Genomic DNA, 21865 nt, shown 5'->3' with positions numbered 1-21865 from the left:
ATTAGTCTCATGCCATTTTTGTTTGTTCTTTTGTGTGCCAGATATGCCCCTATTGTCTTGCTGAAAACATTTTCTTTGCCTATCTGTGCATTAAAATCACCTAGTAGAATAATAACATTTGATTTTGGAATTTTTGATATTTTATCATCTAGAAGACTCCAGAATTCTTCAGTTTTTCTTGGGTTCTTCCTATTATCTTCATTTATTGGTGCGTGATAGTTAACAAATGTATCTTTTTTTTCTTGCATTTAAGTTTGAGAAGAGGTAACTTTTCTGAACTAGATTTGAATTCCATAACATTATCAACTACTGCTTTATGGACATAAAAGGCGGTACCTAGTAGTGGCATTCCTTTCATAATTTTGATTGCTGGTTTACCTTTAAAGATTCTATAATCTTTGGTTTCTGTTACGTTCTCATCCATAAACCGTGTCTCTTGAGCTGCTAAGTTCTGGATTTCATGTCTATCTAAGAAAATTTCCAGTTCTTTCTGTTTGCCGGTTTTTAGCAAGGAATTTACATTAAGAGTGCCTGGAAAGAATTTCCTGTTAAATTTAAGTCTGAAAGGATTCCAAGGACGCTCCAACTCAACCTTACTGCAGATGTTGGGACTCCCCAAAACCCTAGGTCCCGATACATTGCATAACGCAATGGTGGATTTCTCTTCCGAGCTACCACCTGGGGTAGTGCTTTCATTCTGCGGACTTCCCATTCTCCAATTGAAACTGTACATTATACAAGGTAGGTAATTTGAAATTTGAATAGATTTGAATTTCCTTCAAATATTATCCCATAAACAAGAATTCCAGTCCAATAAAGTATACTTTTTACAAAAGTATTGCCATTTTATAAACATTAACCCATTCGGCATTCTTACTTAAACATTAGGCACAGAATAATATCGATTTTTAAAATTATGCAAGTGTATGTTGATGATATCCCTACACTGGGGTGACAATGAATTCAAATTCAAATATCCTATAATCGATCTACTAAAAATTCGATGTACCTTTCTTGTCAGAGGTGGCACTTCCTCACCATGCCTGGGATAGAATGAAGGCATTTTCCACATTTAAGTTTAGGTGTTGAAGTTATGAAAGTATGAATAAGTATTTGAAAAATAAGAGGAAGGTGTATTTTTAAAAACTCTTTATTATCAAAAGTATTAACAAAAAGGACGATAACAGTAACAATAATAAACAACAATAAACATAACAATAGTATAAATACAGTCTATAGAAGTTTGTGCAAGATGTTTTTTAGACATCAAGATTAACAGAACATAACAATGTTAATATAACATTTATTACATTGATATGGTTTTAATGGTGATACTACCCATTTCTAGGCAGTACAGGAATATCTTATAGAGAGCTCGTACTGTAAAATAATCTGAAACCACTGTGCACAGAACAGATCAATGTCTCTAACGGGTTTTGTTTGCGATATATTTTGTAATACCACTTCTGTTAGTTTTAAAGAACATATAAGTCTCACATTTGAATCGCTAACAATACTTATCACAGCCTTACATCTTTGCGGTGTTATATCAACAACAGATTGACCGAAAATAATTGTTACTAAGTAGTATAATAACTTAGAGCCTGTAGTTGACAAATCTAGAAAACGTTTGGACAGTTCTTATAATGATAAAAATATATCAAAATTATTCTTAGCTATACTTTTAAGACATGTTTTAAATTGGGAATTCGGATGAGTTTGTCAGAAGGTACAAGAGATGTGAAAAATCAAATGAAACAAAGGTTACCAAAAATTTAAATTTTAACGACAAATTGGATATTTTATTAAGTGGATTAACAATAAATGTCTCCACGTTGTAATTCCAACTGTTTGACAAACTCATCCAAATAGTATCCGAGTATTTCAGCAAAATTACTTAAGGTAACGGTACAAAATAAATTTAGTATCGTTCGTTGTTGAACCAGAATTATTAGCTTTGGTACCACATTTGAAATTCATGAATAAAAAAGTGCTTTGCAAGATGACAATCTAAAGGAGGAAATTTACAGCTTGCAGTACTTATCCTAACACATAGTGTTTTAGACGGTGTGAGAATCGAGCCTTCTAACTTTCTGTTGGAAGCCTTTGAATATTCACCGCCACCTAAAAGAAAGAAATAGCTCTATTTACAGACTAATATATTAATTATTGCGTGTAATTAGCTAATATACTACATTACATTTTTTTCCTTAAAAGAATTTCTCATTTCAAGGAGTGCTTCCAGAGATAAAGAAAAATTACTAATTTAATACACTAAGCTTACTGCCTATATTAAGTGTGAGGTAGAATACAGAGGAAATAGTGAATAACTATAGGCTTCGTCGCCTTGCAATTGATGGGGTTTGGAGTGACGTTGGCTGTAAATGAATGGAAGACACATGAAATATTGATGAAGAGTGTAAGGTAGTGAGTCTTTCATTCATGGTAGGGATAATAAACTCAACAATTAAGTTTCTTACAGAGTTTTTGAACAATGTATTTGATGATGAAATATGAAACACAGGTGAAATAAATTGTAGAGCCTCAGAGAAGGATGGAAAGAAGCTTACTGGGTGTTTATCTGAAGGAACGTCTCCGTGAAATTTACTTGAGATATAAAAAAAACTAGAGAAAAGGATGTACAAGAAAAAGGGATGGTCCGACAATTAAGTTGAGAAAGAAATAGAAAAAGGTGATAATGGGGTGGGCTTTGTCCACGTAGTTGGGTATAAAGAGGGAAAATGTGGGGTCATTGGGGATGAATGCTGCCGTAAGGAGAAGACTGGAAGGCGAAGGGTGAGATCTGTGTACAAAGAAGGTTTTGAACAGGCTTCGATGATGATGATGATGATGATGTTGAATGGCATTACTCTCAACGTTGTAAATAGACATATGACCCTTCTAACATTGACCTCTAACTCCACCAATTGTAATATGATTCTGGTACTCTCTTAGTATGCAATATGATTTGTTGCGTTGTGTAAGCGCTCTGTTTTAAATGTACCAAACACAAACGTGTGTATGTATGGAAACTCAATAGGAATATAGCACAAAGCAACTAAAATGTAAACACTGAAACACCAGACTTCAGGCTTTATATATTAAAAAACACAGCTGAATGAAGTGTCAAGGAGAAGTGGAAGTTAAAGGCTGCCATTATTCTCAATCTGAACTCTAGGTGATACAGAGTGGTTAATTCTATATCCAGCCTCCCTTTTTCCCAGTAATTAACCAAGTCTTCACTTCTATTCTAGAGCGTGTGGACATAAGTGTCATTTGTCTAAAATTTCTCAACTTTCTAGCAAGGAATCAGATCCACGTAACTATTGTTGAATCGAGCACTTTACTTAGAGAGTTCCTCATTAACAGGGCAATGTGAGGTATAAGATAAGATGAAAATTTGTTCAGGCAGCGTCAAGTTTACAATGCATGATGCATGCAGATTACTAGATACATAGAAATAAAAATAAATGAATCGATATGATAAATAGATTTCTTAAAATAATGTCCAATCAACACGATTTCAAGCGCTAAGTTAATGACGTGATGAATTAGAGTGAAACAAGGCTAGAGGGAAACTGAATGTGAAATATGATTTCTATCTACGTATTTGGTACACAGCTCTCAGAAACAATTTAAAGCAAATGCGATGAAAAAATAATGCCATGACAAGGAGGAACAATGATACTAATAATGATGATGATCATGATGATAAACTGGTTTTGATGTGGTACCATCAATTCTACGAACTCTTGACGAAAGAATATTCCGCTTTTCAATATTACTCATATTGTGGGAACATTCTAATTCAAGCCCGGATTTTTAAGCAGTAACAGGTTAGATTGCAAACTAATTTGGTTAGTAGGAAGTGTCGGCCACCCGCTCTTCCATAATGTAGCAAGAATAACATAAATTATAGGGATTGCGATTGGCCGTACCCCTAATTATTATGCAAACCCCATAGCATGGTCATTGTGAAGGTAGACTATACTTACTACTCCCTTCAGTAAGTTTGCATTCTAACCTATTAATGCATAAACATCTGGGCTCTAATTATAATACTATCATATCAGTAAATATTTCGAAACATAAGTAACTTAAATCCATTATTTTGAAACACTCCATGGAATAAAATTTTTGGTGCATACAAGCTGTAAATTAGTATTGTTAAAAATAATTCCCTATTTTCTTAGTTCCTTGGAAAGATGGCATTTACTATGTAAGGCTATGGACTGTGATATGACAAGCATGCGAGTTACGGTATAAATAAACTGTTTACTAACATAAGTTGTGATGAATTGTGCTATGCTTTTCTTTTCAGGAGCATTCCATACCTCTGACCATCTTGTGCGAAGTGCTACCATGGTGTTTAAGGCTCATTGTATCTCTTTGTATTCTGTAAGACATGCTTAGAAGTATTTTAAAAATGAAATGCAGTGAGATATTCTATTTAGTGTTCCTGGAAGAATATTTTGCTTTTCAAGGCTGTATCCTTTACAATATTTTTACCGACACACAAAGTTAGTTATTAAGCACGGCAATTGGGAAATAAAATCTACTTTTTCTGCGTTTTGCTGAGCAAAGACACGTTTCTTCGTGGTAACCGTATGATTGTACATTGAATTAACCAAACTAATTTTGTATTCAGAATGACGCCGAACACTTTCAAAACGAACTATTTTGCTGAACAACCAAGAATTTGTTTATTACAGTTATTGACAGTATTGTCTTGCTAAAAATGTTTGCATGGTGAATTTCATCATTTTCACTCTCCAGAATTAGTTTATTATATACTAATATCATGTAAGAGATCATGCAATACTATCAATTGCATTGCCCCATATTTTTATCAAATTTTCATATTGTAATATTGGCTTAAATTAACAACGATTTTGAAAATCAGGAATAGCCTGCATATTCTTCCCAGAGAACACTGATATTCGTAAACAATTTTTGGTGGTATAATTCGTAGAACTGAACATTTATGAAACATGTGTTAACAATGACCCTAAGTCATTTCTAGAAGCTCTTTATGTTCATCTAACGTTTTCCTTGTACTTAGGATATTAGCCTCTTCAATGAAAGTAATAAACATACGTTCAATTTTCAATACAACACATTTTAGTGTCATTATAATATCACTAACTAACTTGAGACTGGTCTGTTTAATGGAGACAGTGGTTCATAAGTGATTTCAAGTAATTAGTTCTGCTACGGTCTTATCAATTGTATCCGTTTATTTAGAGAAGGTGAGGCATTGCTAAAACTCTAGCGGCAATAGGAAAAGGTTGTAGAAAGCGCTAAATATTCTGATGATCAAATAGGGATAGTCGATCTTAACTAAATGAAGATTAATCACTATTCACTGAATATAAACATCTGAAAATAGTGTACACTAAAGAATATTTTTATATTAATTAGGAAAGCTGAGAATGTTACCCGTTTCTTTGGTTGAAATAACTGGTTTTGCTAGAATAGTCGATGCACGAGAGAATTAAAATTCAGTTATTTTTTAGTGTTGAGTTACGACAGCTCTAGTTTACAGGCTATTACTATAAATGGACTAATCGATACATCAATGCGCTCTGTTGGCCATGTCAGAAACTTACGGCTTTTTATTCGAAGCATAAAAATGGATCCCTTTTTCGTCGTTGTTCTGACAATGAGTATTGCAATGTCTTCGAAACGTCGGCCTTCTACTTATATACACTCGTAAATGGATCTTTCGCTTTAGATAATGGGTTGATTAGGGGTTAACCCGTCATCCTGTCAATGATTACTACAACATCTTCGAAACGTCAGCAGTCTACAGTAATGTACATGAAACTACGACATAATGTGACCCAGACGGAGAATATATCACGTCCAGTACGGATATTCTTCAAATGAGATGAATACACAGTGGTATTGATGATGTATTCCTAAGACTCTCATACGGGATTCGTACAGAATGAAGAATCTATTTACCGAATAACAACTATTTGATGTAGGATACAGACAGTACGAGAGTGAAGCTGCTACGCCCAAGAAGGGAGACATCGTGATATTAAACACATCTGGATACTTAGAACATCATCCAGCACAACTCTAAACTTCAGTGGGATAAGTTTTTGATTCTGAACTGCCATAAGACTGTCAGAAGCATCAATTTCAAATGTAGGCGTTGGGGACAAAGAAGTTGCTATCCTCAAACATACCCTAAACGTATGCCTCTAAACACTTCTTGCTCTCAAGTGAGCCTTCCCAGTGTTCATGGTTATCCATGATATACTTGTACTTCCCCCAAGAGATGTAATTAATATTATCAACCAACTAAATTCCTCATTTTCATTATTGGTAGATGATGTAAGAGGACACAGGTGAGAAAATGACAGGCAGAGAACTATATGTGATCGAAGCAGTCTGTACCATGTTCTTTTTGGTGGCCGCAGCCTCATGAAATCGAGCAGACTTTGAAGCGAACTGAGATGATTTCAGAGTGAATTGAGAATCTTGAATTAGATGATATTCTTTTGTACAAAGTGCTCTATCTAACGTAACTACTTTTCCCGAAATTATGGCGGTATCCACCTTCGCTGTTGTGCTCATCAATCCAGTGATTATGTTCCACATGATTCAGTGCACTGTCAGTTATAACTCCACCGGATTTAAGTGATGAGGAATACGCATCGTTATGTCCACCGCCATCAGATGGAGGTTCGTGAACGCTATATCCTCCGTGACTCATAATGTCACCTCCATGACCGATGGAAGCACCAACATTTCCGTGACCAAATCCGCTACTTCCTATGCTGTTGTGGTGAATACTGCCAATACCATACCCGTGAGGGAAACCTGTCAAATCTTGTGTGACTGTAATACCGTGACTGTCTTGTTTAATTGTAATGCCGTGTCCAGAATCACTCAGATCTTGTCCAGGTCCGCTAGATGCTTGAGCACTCGTGCCATAGCTAATATCGTTAGAAATTCCGTGGCCAATGCTGCCTAGTTCATGCCCAATGCCACCTGAATGCTCGCTGCTAATACCACTACCAAGGCCTCCTGAGTGTTCACTGATACCATGGCCGCCTGAATAATCACTTATACCGCTACTTATGTGTCCAATGCTACCCGAATGATCGCCAAATCCACGGCTTTCATGACCAAGGCCTGCTGAGTGTCCGATACTAATTGAATGACCGCCAATACCACTGACTCCATGACCAAGGCCTTCTGAGTGGCCAATGCTACCGCTAATACCACTGCTTTCATGGCCAAGACCTGATGAATGTCCAGCGCCATCGCTAATCTTAATTCCTCCAACATTTCCGTGGCTTATACTGTGACCCTCGTGTCCTACAGATATACCAGCATGGGGATAGCTAACACCACTTCCACCATGGCCAGAGGTATGGGGAATAATAGCAGCGGTATGGCCAGCATGTCCAAGTCCGATGTTGGCCTCGATTTCACCACCACTCATATGACCATGAGACATCCCGTGGCTTGACACGTACCCATGACCTGCACCTCCATAGTGACCACCACTTCCTCCAAAGCTGTGATGTTCTCCGAATCCTTCATGTCCACCGCCATGGCCGCCGCTGAATCCTCCATGACCGCCGCTGAATCCTCCATGACCGCCGCTGAATCCTCCGTGACCACCGCCAAATCCTCCATGGCCACTAGCTCCGAATCCTCCGTGACCAAATCCTGATTGGTAATGTCCAAATCCTCCTCCGCCTCCTCCACCGTGACCATACTCGTGACCAAATCCTCCGACTTGATGGTGATCCTCAACTTCTTCGTGGCCTGGTGACCATTTGGTATGCCCTCCACCTCCAACGTGGACGAACACAGTTTTGGTATGATGGCGCTTGTTGATGAATTTTGGAACGTAAATCTTGAAATGTACACTGAAACAGAAGAGGTCATATCTTTAGTTTACTGTGTTTGGTGAGCAGACAGCCTCCTTCCACCAAATATTGAAGCGAATTTAGTTTAGTTTAGTTTAGTTTATTGCCTTTCTTGTATGGTAGGGCTCAGCTATGAAGCCTGCTATTATGCCAAACCATATTATACAACAGCTTTATACAATTTACAGAATAATGTACATAAAATCATTTTTACATATATTTCCAAACATCACTAAAATTAATTTACTTAACCTCTATAATTTTGCATCCTTATTGATAATTAAGAGCTAATTATTAAGTTTTTACGTTAGTGAAATCTACTGTTTACATATTTGTGTACCACATTAAACATTTCCTTTTAAATAGTCTCGGATTGCCTATGCCTCTAATTTCAGCTGGGATTGAGTTCCAGGAACGTATGGTAGCAGGTATGAATGAGTTGTCGTACAAGTTACTGTGGTGAAAGGGAATGGACAAGAGGGAACGTGTGGATGACCTTGAGGGAGCTCTGTCGGAAGGGGGGAGGTATTTAAAGTCTGTTCTAAGATAGTCTGGTTTGTTTGTTTGCAGAATACTGTGGAGAAGGGAAACAGCGTAGTATTTACGTCGTTCAGTCAATCTTAGCCATGACAGCTGAGCGAGGAAAGGACTAATATGAGTTTGGATTGGGATATTTAATACGAATCGATCACAAGCATTGTAAGCTCGCTGTAGTCGCTATGAAAGTGTTTTGCTCATACTATTATAAACTACATCTCCGTAGTCAAATATTGGAAATATTAGACTGTGTAATAGTAATTTTCTTGTGTTTCTTGGAAGGAAGTCGCTCATCCTTTTTGCAGAATGTAATGGATAGAATACTCTTTGACAAATTTTTGTGACATGTTCCGACCAACTTAAATATTTATCGAATACTACTCCAAGGTTCTTTACATGATCGCTAAATGTAACTGGTATTCCACTGAGCATAACACTGGGTATAGATGTGTTTTGTATTTTAGCATGAGATTTATACGTGCCAATTATGATAGCCTGTGATTTTGATGGGTTCATTTTCAGGCCATGTCTGCTAGTCCAGTCATTAACAATTGCTAGGTCTTCGTTTAACTTAGTGATTGAATTGTTTAAGTCATTAGGCTTTGTGTGAAATTGAATATAATTGAATATAATAATTTACGGAGGGGTGTTGACGGTGAAAGGCCAGAAGACACTTTTACAGCTACAACAGTGTGACATACTGCTTTTCCTAATCCCTTCTTGCCAAACTAGACAGGAAATATTTCAAGTTAGTGAAAATTTCCTTTAAAGTTCGCCACAATTAATATTGCTGAGATATCTCCCTCCAGCTCACCTTAAAATATTGTACTAAAATTACCTTACTGAACTTGCCCTTCGACATATAACCAACATAGTAAAATATCATGAAATGAATTAAGATAACAAGTCTGTAATAATTGCCATGACCAGGTAGAGCATTTCTATGTAAATAAATACATATTCGTTTTTACATTAGTAGAAGTTAACAATTCCATTACATGTTTACGAATTAGGATATCTGGAGTGGTGTAAGCGACATTTGATTTTCCATATAGGTCGATATTTCTAGGTAGAGTACATATTTTAAAAACTCATGTATCTTTACATAATTGGAAGTTTTGTTTTATATTTTATCGTTTCAAATTTATTCCTGTCCGATAAACGTTTAAAATTGATTTTACTAGCATCTGTATTTCAAAGCTGGACACCTAAATTCCTATGGATTGTTGACAAGAATTTGTGTGGTATGCACATTTTTTCGTTTATTGCTAGCCTCGACTTTGGCCTTGTCAGTCGACACATGTGACAATATAGTGCCTTCTACCTGACCAAAACAGGGCTGTGTATTGATGCGACTGCTTGGGCAGCCTTTACTCTGACGTGTGTTTCATTTGGTATGGATTTGTAATCATATATTCCTGAACTATTATATTTATTTATTATACGTACTGCTTATGGTCTCCCCCTCCACTTCCCGCAAGAACCACGGCTGCAGTGCCGATCACCATCAAGGCCACCTGAAACAGAAGTTCAATATAATTAAGACATCATCATCCAGCTTCGACTTTGATGGCCAAGAGAAACAGTGCAAGACAATCAATTACAAATAATAATAATAATAATAATAATAATAATAATAATAATAATAATAATAATAATAATAATAATAATAATAATAATAATAATAATAATAATAATAATAATAATAATAACACAGCAAGACAGAACCTCTCACAGCGTCAATCAAGAAGAGACGGCTACTATTTTACGGTCATCTCTTGAGGATGACTGTTGATCGACTAACAAAAAGAATATGGAATTTTATTCAATCTAAGGCGACAAGGCCGAGATGGTTCCAGGAATGCGAAAAAGATCTGAGGCAGATTGGTATTTCAGACCAAGAAATTCATGACAGGAACGCATTCAGAAGATTGGTGAACAAGTATCAAGGTTTCACAATGCCATCAGCTTCCAGAAGACGGAAAGGACCTTTGTCTGAAGAGCATGAACAGGCACTCGTCACTGGGCTGGCAGGAAGTCAAAGCCGGAACAAGAACAAGACCTAGACACTGACATGAAGTTGGTTGTCACCACGCAGTCCATAGAGGCTCAACTCGATGTATTAAAATAATAATAATAATAATAATAATAATAATAATAATAATAATAATAATAATAATAATAATTGAATAGCCTCAACTACGGTATACTGGTATTTGATGCCATCTAGGCTATCTATTTTCAGGAGGTCAAATGGACTGTCTCGCTTTTGACCTATCCAAAGCATTTGAAAGGGTAGATGATGGGAGATATGAGATATACAGCAGATAATGGTATGATTATAAACGGAGTGAAAAGTCAGTTTGTAAATTGTACACTTTCCTCTCACTTTTAATTACTGTGTTGATGGATTGATGGTTCCTGATGAGGATCATCGTAAGTACTTACGTGTTAATATAAAGAATAATCTGCATTGGGGTAATCACATTAATGAGGGTCCGGACCGGGTGAGTTGGCCGTGAGGTCAGGGCTGCACAGCTGTGAGCTTGCATCCGGGAGACAGTGGGTTTGAACCCCACTGTCGCGAGCCCTGAAAATGGTTTTCCGTGGTTTTCCATTTTCACACCAGGCAAATGATGCGGTTGTACTTTAAGTAAGGCCACGGCCGCTTCCTTCGCACTAATAGGGTTTTCCTATTGCATCGTCGCAATAAAAACTATCTGTGTCAGTGCGACGTAAAGCCAAATGTAAAAACACAACCAAAAACAATCCGGCTCAACGCATAAGTGGTTACCATGCTTCAGTTTGGTCACAGTGGTCAGGGGTTCTATTCCCGGTCGGTTAGGGGATTTTAACTTTCATTAGTTAATTCGTATGGCTCGGGGACTAGGTATGTGTGCCGATTTTAGCGTCAACACCTGCACCTCGCCTCTCCGGAGGTCACACACCATTCTTGTTGTGCTAATGTGGTTGTAGACAAAGGTTCCAGACTTCTTCATATGCTTATGAGGGTGTTTTAGGGGTTGTAGTAAGGATGTAAAAGAGGAGGCGTATCAGTCTCTGGTAAGACCTCAATGAGAGTATTGTTCCAGTTTATTACGCACACACTAGCATTTCTTGATATGAGAACTGAAAAATATTCAAAAAGGAAAGCAGCACGATTTGTTGTTGTTGTTGTTGATTTCCGGCGAAAGAGTAGCGTTACGAAAATGTTGCAAAGTTTGGACTGGGAAGACTTGGGAGTAAGGAGAAGAGATGCTCGACCTAAGTCGTATGTTCCGAGCTGTCAGTGGAGAGATGGCCTCCAGTGATATTAGTAGACGAATAAGTTTGAGTGGAGCTTTTAACCAAAATGAAATCAAACCCCATGGTGCAACAGCTCCTAAAGGCCATGGCCTACAAAGCGACCGCTGCTCAGCCCGCAAGCATGCAGATAACGAGGTGTCGTGTGGTCAGCACGACGAATCCTCTCGAACCTGTATTCTTTGCTTTCTAGACCGGAGCCGCCATCTCACCGTCAGGTAGCTCCTCAATTGCAATCATGTAGGCAGAGAGGACCTCGAACCAGCCCTCAGATATAGGTAAAAATCCCTGACCTGTCCGGGAATCGAACCGGGGGGCATGCGGGTAAGAGTCAGGCACGCTACCCCTACACCGCGGGGCCAGCAGCTCTTTCAACAGTTACAAATATCATAATATGAAGTTACATTGAAATTCAAGAGGACTAATTGGGGCAAATGTTTATTGATAGGGCGAGGAGTTTGCGATTAGAACAATGTATCAAGGGAAATGTTCGATATGTTATCAAGTTCCTTTAAACGTCTAAGAAAAATTCTGGATATGATAGGGAATCTGCCATCTGAGCGAGAGATTATTAATCATTGATTCATTCCGTTTCACTCTATCAGATGACAGAGCAAAATGATAATCTGAGATTGGCTGAATGACTGTAGTACTGAACTTCAGTTCAGAACACTCACCATAGAAGCACGCGTCAAGAAGAGTATCCTGTCGTAAAACGTAGCAAAACCCAGACCAAGGGCAGACTAAAAAAACTGTTACTTCCACAGATGTGAGTTAGATATATGACAGCAGTACAACAATGTTAGTGGCTGCTGTTTCCGACTCCATGGCTAAATGGTTGGTTTTGCTGGCCTTTGGTCTCAGGGGTCCGGGTTTCGATTCCCATCAGGTTCTGGAATTTTAATTGGTTAACTCCGCTGGCTGGGTGTATGTGTCGTCTTCATCATAATTTCGTCCTCATCACGACGCCATTTCATTTTTTATTTAATTGATTGCAGTGGGGATTATCATGTCTGTAGATACTGGTAATGAAAATTACAAGTTCTGCAGTGGATGCAGATTTTCAAATAAATTTTAACAGGAATCTTGCCATTTTCGAACTGAATAACACGCCGAATCTTGAAATAATGGCACATAAAAATCTATTGCACGCATAGAGGGGAAATCACAAAGTTGTTGAGCTTCTTTGTTTTGCTACAACACCTCTCAAATATTGGAGACAATGACAGTCCCAGGTGATTGGACATTGAAGTGAACAGTGGCTAAAGAAATCTTCACGGTGTATTATTACCGGTCGCATTCCTTTGCGTGCTTCTGTCTTTTTCTGAACATAACCAAGAAGTGGTGAAAGAAGATAGAGGAATAAAAAAGAAAGAAAGAAAAAAGCGCATTCACTTTCTCGATACAGAGAGAAGGGAAAAAGAAGGCGCGCGGCTCACCTCTTCTGGGGAGTGCATTGCATTGAAGGTCTTTGCCCCGGCCTAGAAAGTGTTACGTTCCTCGAGCAATGCCAGAGATAATTAAGAGCAATTCTCCATTGCATTTTTGTACCGTCACTGCCTGTGATTATGAATATATATTAGGAATGAAGAATGTATACCGGGCGAGTTGGCCGTGAGGTTAGGGGCGCACAGCTGTAAGCTCGCATCCGGGAGATAGTGGGTTCGAATCCCACTGTCGGCAGCCCTGAAGATCGTTTTCCGCGGTTTCCCATTTTCACACCAGGCAAATGTTGGGGCTGTATCTTACTTAAAGTCACGGCCACATCCCTCCTAGTCCTAGGCCTTTCCTGTCCCATCGTCGCCATAAGACATATCTGGGTCGGTGTGACGTAAAGCGAAATAGCAAGAAAAAAAACCAGAATGTATCTTCAACACTCAATTTTTACCATTGTTCGATTTCCTAATCTTCTTCTTCTACCACTTTTTCCACACCTGTGGGGTCGCGGGTGCGAACTGTGTCACACATGTAGATTTGTGCCGTTTTACGGCCGGATGCCCTTTCTGACGCCAACCTTATAATATGGAAGAATGTAATCACTATTGCGTGTTTCTGTGGTAGTTGGTAGTGTGTGGTGTGTTGTCTGAATATGAAGAGGAAAATATTGGAACAAATACAAATATCCAGTCCTCGAGCCAGAAGAATTAATCAAACACGATTAAAATCCCCGACCGGCCTGGAATCGAACCCAGGACCCTCTGAACCGAACGCCTTAACGTTGACCATTCAGCCAATGAATCGAACTGTTCGATTTCCTAATAACCCCTTCATTTACAATATTTATTATTGATTTAAGTCCATTATAAAACACGTATGACAAGCTCATTTTCGAGGTACGATTTCCTTCCCAATATCTCATGAGTCCGGCTAATAACATACCTTTCTCTCCTATGAGAGTGGTTTCTGGGAATTAGTATTTTTGAGTGGCTGGGACCAAAAATTAATTATATCACAGAATTCGGAGCGGTCTAGGACATGGGGGTCAGATATCCCAGCAGAATCAAATTCTTTTGACATAAATATGTTTTATGGCCGGGGGTCATGTGAAATTAGCGATATCAAATGTGTTTATGATACCTAGCAACCGTGCAGGCTCTGATGTGAAGTGAATGGATGGCCATGGCTGGAAGACGTATTATCAAAGAGGGGTATTAGAGTACAGATCGTCGATGTGTTCTTGCAGGCTATGATGTGAAGTATTGATGGATGGCCATGGCTGAGAGACGTATTATCAAAGAGGGGTATTAAAGTACAGATGATCGATGTGTTCCTGCAGGCTATGATGTGAAGTATTGATGGATAGGCATGGCTGAGAGACGTATTATCAAAGAGGGGCGTTAGAGTACAGATGGTCGGTGTAATCTTGCAGGCTGTGACGTTAAGTATTAATGGATGGCGATGACTGAGAGAGATATTATCAAAGAGGGGCGTTAGACTACAGATGATCGATGCGATCTTGCAGGCTGCGATGTGAATTATTGATGGATGACCATGACTGAGAGAAATATTATCAAAGAGGGACGTTAGAGTACAAATGGTCGATGTGATCTTGCAGGCTGTGATGTGAAGTATTGATGGATGGCCATGACTGAGAGACATATTATCAAAGAGGGGCATTAAAGTACAAATGGTCGATGTGATCTTGCAGGCTGTGATGTGAAATATTGGTAGATGGTCATGACTTAGAGACATATAGAAGCCTCTTTTATCAAAAAGGCTTCATCTCATGAGATTCTAGAAAACTGAAAAAATATTACATTCGTGGTAATTTATTAGGCCCTGAGTCAGTTTCCCACTTTCGATTCACTGAATGCTACACTTGTCGACTCCAAATTCCGTACAGATGACTCTCGAAAACGATTCGTTAGATGCAAATAAATTAATCGTTATCCATTTCAGTTTCATTTTTTACACAGTTCTTGGTACTTTGATGTGCTTTTAATGAGTCAGAAGAGATCTTCTTGGTAGGCCTATTGTTGTCTTGAGACTCACTTTTTAGTGTGATGTACAATAAATTATTTCAATACTGTTTTAATATTATAAGGTCCTATAGAACGCTATACAGTAATTGTTTTCTGAAAAAAAGTGACATGGAATTTTCAAAATTCTGATATGTATAATTTTCCCTGGTAATATAATTAGGGGTGCAGATATTTTCCAAAAATTCGTGAGTGGCTTAGTGGCGAGTGAATTTATCTAGAAAGAAACTGTAGGTCTAGTTGTAAGTATTTTGACTATTTAGCGAAAATATCACATTTATAATGAAAAAAATACAAAAATATTAAATAAATCGAGTGCATATGTATCGGTTATCTATACAGGGAACAAATCCTTCAGGACGCAGTCTACAAATATGTCAGCTGACGGCTTGATGAGAATAGCACGGTTACGTAAATGTATTATTGGAAACAGCAGAAGTATGATATTATAGCAAAGAAGCTCTAAAGGTGTTCCAATGTGCTATTCTGATGAATTGATATAAAAATAATAAGTGCACGTAGGTGCGATCATAAGAAAATGATTCCAGCAATATATAGCAGATATTTTAGGTTCTGTACATAAAATGGGTGGTACAGCTATTGACATATCCGAGGCTCTTGAGAGGGTAGATCTTAGGAGACTACTGACAAAAATGAGGAATATTAGACTTGACAAAAGAGTGCTTAAATGAGAAAATAGAACTCAGAGAAATAGAGTAGGCGAAGTGTAATGTTTAAGTGGGGGTCCCTCAAGGATCTATTATTGGACCCCTTTTATGTATATAATTGATATGAGTAAAATACTTGAATCAGAGATAAGGTTCCTTACGGATGATGCTATATTCTGTAGAAACATATATAAGTCACGGGATTTTGAGGGACTCAAAAAAGACTTCGACGTTGTGAAAAGTCAGGTTGTAAGTTTTACCCAGAGGAAACGTCCCTGCAGTTTTAATTACTGCGTTGATGGAGTGAATGCACCTGATGGGGACTGATGTAATTACATACGTATCAATATGAGGAAAGAAATGCATTGGGCTGATCACATTAAGGAGATTGGAAATAAAGATTACAGATCTCTTCTGTTTGGTTATGAAAGTATTTAGGGGTTGGAGTAATGATGTAAAAGAGAGAGGGTATAATTATCCGGTAAGACCCAAATTAGGGCATGGTTCCAGTGCATTTGACCAGGATTACTTGATTCGAGAACTGGAAAAGATCCAAAGTAAAGCAGCACCATTTGTTCTTGGTGATTTCGGACTAAATAGTAGTGATCCGAAAATGTCACATTTGGGCTGGGAAGTTTTGAAAGGAAGGAGACGAGCTGCTCAAATAAGCTGTCAGTGGAGAGATGGCGTGGAATGGCGCTTATAGAAGAATAAGCTTGAATGGAGCTTTGCAAAGTGCGTAATATAATATGAAGATAAAGTTGTAATTCAACAGGACAAAGTGTGCTATATATTTGTTTATAGGAAGAGGATTTAAGGGTTGGAATAATTTATCAAGAGAAATTTTCACTAAATTTCCAATTTCTTTGAAATAATTTAATTAAAAGCTACTGATCTGCATTTAGGGCAGTCGCCCAGGTGGCTGATTCTCTATCTGTTGTTTTCCTAGCCTTTTCTTAAATAGAGTAGACGAAGTGTAATGATTAAGAGGGGTCCCTCAAGGATCTATTATTGAACCCCTTTTTTATGTATATAATTGATAAGAATAAAAGATTTGAACCAGAGATAAGGCTTTTTTATGGATGATACATTCTAGAGAATAATATATAAGTCACGGAACTGGTAGGGAATCAGGCACCTAGACGACATCCGTAAAGGCAGATTACTTGTGAATGTAAATTTTATCGGGAAACCCCGTGGTTTATTGATTGAAATTCCGGATTAGTCACTAGAGCCAAAAGCTAGATCTCAAACTCCGTGGTAGTAAAAGCTGTCAATACGCTTCTTATTGTTGATATTCATATAGTGTACAGTAAGCGTTCTTTTTTTTTAAGTCTTCACCATCAGCGGTAATGTTGAGGGTCGTTGACAGAACGCACAAAAAGAAGGAGAGAGCCCAACTGTTAGTCTTGGTAAAAGTCATTTTATGAGGGGCCAGTAATAGTGTAGATCTGATTGTTCACCTTGATTTTCTACTAAGCTTCTCGATTTGCGAAGAACTTTCTCTCATAGCAAAGTGAAGCTATGCTATATCCGTACAAACCCTGAAGGCATTGGAAGGATGCGAAGTAAAGGCTTTGGCTCTTCATTAGTTCTTCACTGAGTGAGACATTTGTCCCCGGGATTTGAACTAGTACTCATTTCACCGAGCGAGTTGGCCGTGCGCTTAGAGGCGCGCGGCTGTGAGCTTGTATCCGGGAGGTAGTGGGTTCGAATCCCACTGTCGGCAGCCCTGAACATGGTTTATCGTGGTTTCCCACAGACTGTAAAAAAATATTTTCTTACATAATTTTAGAGAAATTGGAAACGAATATTTGACCCGATTTGTCCTATTGAATTCCAACTTTATCTTCATATTGTAATCTTTCCTACTTTGCTGATTACTACTAATTTCTTGCATCTCTTCACTGCCAGCTCCGAACACACCGCTTAGTCAAGCAGCTCGTCACCTTACTCCCAAGTCTTCCCAGCCTCAAACTTTGCAACATTTTCCTAACGCTACTCTTTCTATTTTTTTTTTTTTTTCGGAAATCGCTCAGAACAGATCGTGCTGCTTTCCTTTAGATTATTTTTCATGTTTTGCTATTTGCTTTACGTCGCACCGACACAGATAGGTCTTATGGCGACGATGGGATAGGAAAGGCCTAGGAGGGAGAAGGAAGCGGCCGTGGCCTTAATTAAGGTACAGCACCAGCATTTGCCTGGTGTGAAAATGGGAAACCACGGAAAACCATCTTCAGGGCTGCCGACAGTGGGATTCGAACCCACTATCTCCCGAATGCAAGCTCACAGCTGCGCGCCCCTAACCGCACAGCCAACTCATCTGGTAGTTTTTTTAATTCTCGAATCAGTACACTAGAATGATGCCTTAATGGTGGTCTTACCAGCGCAAATCAGTCGTGCCAGAATCAATAGAGCGGCACGAAGCGGAATCTCATTGACAGTTGGAATCGTGACTGACAGCCGTGAAAACCAGTAGCAAAGGCGACAGAAAGAGACAAAAATCAAGGCGGGGAAGACTGCGGTAGTTATACTATAGTTCTGCCAAATGCTCTCTTGTAACCCAAAAACCATCAGAATGTTTCGATGCTGTTCTCTCTATATTCTAGACTAGCTGATGTACCCGTGCTTCGCTACGGGATTCTCAGAAAGACTGACTATGTGGTTTTCTTAACTGAAATCAACATATGTCATTACAAAAACGTAAGTATGAATGTAGCGATTAAAAGCAATGCGATCATATAAAATACTCGATCAAATGGAAAGCCGCACGTTTTATCACTTTTAACGAACAGTGCTGCGGTTAGATTGCGGTGCCAATCTAATAGTCCAAAGTTCCAGAGCTGGGATGACCAGGCCGCAGATTGCCATGAACACTCATCTGTCATTATTCCGCTAAATATGCACCGATTTTCATCAAGATAGGACTACTTATAACAACAATATTTGAGAATTAAATTTTAGGCCTTCCCCTAAACTACCATTTTTCTCAGCGTGAATACAATTATTGACAGCCTAGATTGTCGAAATTTATTCCCCAACTTTGCACACCCATTTTCTTTAAACTAGGACCACTAATAACATAAATAGTTGAGAATTCAATTTTAGGCCTTCCCCTAAACTACCATTTCACTCAGCGTGAGTAAAATGATTTATAGCCTAGATTGTAGAGGCTCATCCCCCGACTTCACATACCGATTTTCATTCAATTCTCTTCAACCGTTTTCTCGTGATGCGTGTACATACATACAGACAGACAGACAGACAGACAGAAATTACGGAAAAGTAAAAAGTGCATTTTCCTGTTACTATGGACATGACTGATACAGAAATACCATTATTTTCAAATTCTGAGCAATGTACAGACAAAACTCTTATTTTATATATATAGATTATCAGCCGGATAATCAAGTTCTGCCCTCCTGATATGTCCTACTGGTAGATGTTACTACCATGATAATAATTAGATACCTGAACTAAAAGAACAATACGCAAATATACGCCACAACTGCACAGAACCACTTTTACAACGAAAGGATCACGCTTCGGTAACTCCATCTTTTGTTTGTTTCTTTGTTTTGTCGGCTTTGACAATAGAGCACGTGATTTACCTGACACATGTCAAGGTAAATGACACTCAGACAAACATAGAGTGACAAGTAGTTTCTTAATAGGCACCAACTTGCAAGTGAAGAAGAAAGTTCTTTTGTTGCTTCACGATGCAATTTATTCGTTTGATGTATAAAACCACAAACAGGATACATTTTCCACCCTGCTGATTGTCTAGTTATTCTTTCCAATGTTCTGCTGTTTAATAATAATTTTGTTTGGATCCTAAGTACACAGACTGGTATGAACAACTCTCCATCCTGTGCTAAACTGTAAATATTTCCGTGATTAGTCTATCCAACATCAACTCTAATCTCTTTGTCATATTTAGCCCTTGCTCTGTCTTTACTGTTCTTACCGCCCAGGCGTCCGACTCGTTGGCTGAATGGTCAGCGTACTGGCCTTCGGTTGAGAGGGTCCCGGGTTCGATTCCCGGCCGGGTCGTGGATTTTAACCTGCAACTCACACTCCACACACAACACTATCCTCCACCACAATAACACGCAGTTACATACACATAGCAGATGCCGCCCACCCTCATCGGAGGGTCTGCCTTACAAAGGCTGCATTCGGCTAGAAATAGCCACACGAAATTTTTAAAAAACACGCCCAGAGGTCCCTCAAAGAGTAACTGAAAAGTTCTGGGTGTCTAAAAACGTGTATCCTCATCCGCCTGTGGATGAGGGTGTTAGAATAGCATCCATGGTCGTAAGAGACGACTAAAAGGAACCTCAGGTATACTCTAAACTTAGGAGCGTGGTTCGGTGACCACGGGACCTTTACCTGAGCCCTGACATTGTTTCCACTTATTAGTGCCAGGCTCTTCACTTTCATCTATCATATCCGCTCTCCCTCAGTCAACTCTTGTTCTTTTCCGACCCCGACCCTATTGGAGCATTCAAGGGCAAGGGAGTCTTTCATTTTCACGCCCTTCATGGCCCTTGTCTTTGTCTGGCGGATACATTCATTTTTTGAAGTGTAGAACCCCTTCCATGTTTTCCCTCTGATTAGTGTTAATAGATTATGGTTACCCGATTTTACTTCCTCTAAAACAATAATCATCACCAGCACCTCCACCATTCCTTAAGGTATCGTTCTACCTCTACTTCTGGTGAAAATTCACCATATCGTCCTCCTCTTGCCAATACGATTTATTCGTGATTCCATCAACCCATCTCATCTTCAGCATTCTTCTCTTTCTGAGCTAGTTATCGTCCATGTTTCACTTCCATACAATGCCAACTGAAAATGCATGACACGGAATTACTGTGCAAATATTAAAGCTCAAGGAAGGAAGCAGTTGATATTGCGTTTGTTAATAGCTGGCCGATTTCACCCCCTTGAAACAGACATCACATCTCGAATACGGGGCTGATTTACTAGCTGCAGCAGAAATCTTCCCCCAGAGCTTCAGGGAACTGTTTCCATGCCATCGACGTCCTTTTGTGGCTTATTCAGGGAGGATTACATCTTCCAGCATTGACTCAGCGACGTTGATTCTGAATTGACAAAATATGTCATATGGCTTGGGAGTCATCCTAAAATTTGTATAACGAGACGTGAGAAAAATGTGTGAGTGAAGTGTAACCATAGCAACCTTTAGGTAGTGGTAGATGGTCAGACAATGTTGTGTGCAGCCTATGTCTTATGGCTGGTCGCCACCTGAAATTATCAGCCGTTGGTGGATGGCCATGAACGAGGGTTACATTTATGAGTATTTGTTTTTTCGCAAAGGGAAAAGAGGTTTCTTCTAATGAAAGGACCTTAATCTGTTCCTACCGGGCGAGTTGGCCGTGCGGTTAGGGGCGCGCTGTGTTGAGATCGCATCCAGAAGATAGTGGGTTCGAATCTCACTGTCGGTGGCCCTGAAGATGGTTTTCCGTGGTTTCCCATTTTAACACCAGGCGAATGCTGGGGCTGTACTTTAATTAAGGCCACGGCCGCTTCCTTCCAATTCCTAGGCCTTTCCTGTCCCATCGTCGCCATAAGACCTATCTGTATCGGTGAGACGTAAAGCAAATAGCAAAATAAAATTAAAAATATGTTCGTGAGAATCCGACATGTGATTTGAAATTCGCTAGAATTATTGCCAGTACATGCCTTTGCTGGAGGGAGTTAGTGTTTACAGTGCACTAAATCTTGTGGTATAGGCTAGAGCAATTTTGTTACTTTCATTGATTTGTCTCAGTCTTATCCTTGGCTTTGACAATATGAAAGTGACTGAGGTATGAGCGCTGTTAGTAATACCATTCTTTATGCAGCCAGTCCCTGCTATGAATGGTGTGAAAATGTTGCTCGTAGGGTCGCATGGTGCATGCATTTCAGTGGGCTTGGCAGACTGATATGTAATAGCAACTTCTGGCTCGGTGAGGAA

General features: G+C 39.0%; 1 protein-coding gene across 1 annotated transcript in view; it reads right to left on the bottom strand.

Annotated features, from left to right (window-relative positions):
- Positions 1–1184: 1184 nt before the first annotated feature.
- LOC136884228 (heterogeneous nuclear ribonucleoprotein A3 homolog 2) overlaps positions 1185–21865 on the bottom strand; it is a 25392-nt gene continuing 4711 nt past the window's right edge. The window contains exons 2-4 of the mRNA XM_067156288.2: positions 9882–9949; positions 7497–7895; positions 1185–2124 (exon numbers count right to left, since the gene is read on the bottom strand). Coding sequence (XP_067012389.1) covers positions 2115–2124; positions 7497–7895; positions 9882–9949 — 477 coding nt within the window. The 3' untranslated portion in view covers positions 1185–2114. The remainder of the gene's footprint in view (positions 2125–7496; positions 7896–9881; positions 9950–21865) is intronic.

The sequence above is a fragment of the Anabrus simplex genome, chromosome 12 (assembly GCF_040414725.1).
Source record: "Anabrus simplex isolate iqAnaSimp1 chromosome 12, ASM4041472v1, whole genome shotgun sequence".
NCBI classification, from domain to species: Eukaryota; Metazoa; Arthropoda; class Insecta; order Orthoptera; family Tettigoniidae; genus Anabrus; species Anabrus simplex.
Note: the sequence above shows the minus strand (reverse complement) of the source record. Positions and strands in the feature narration are given on the sequence as shown.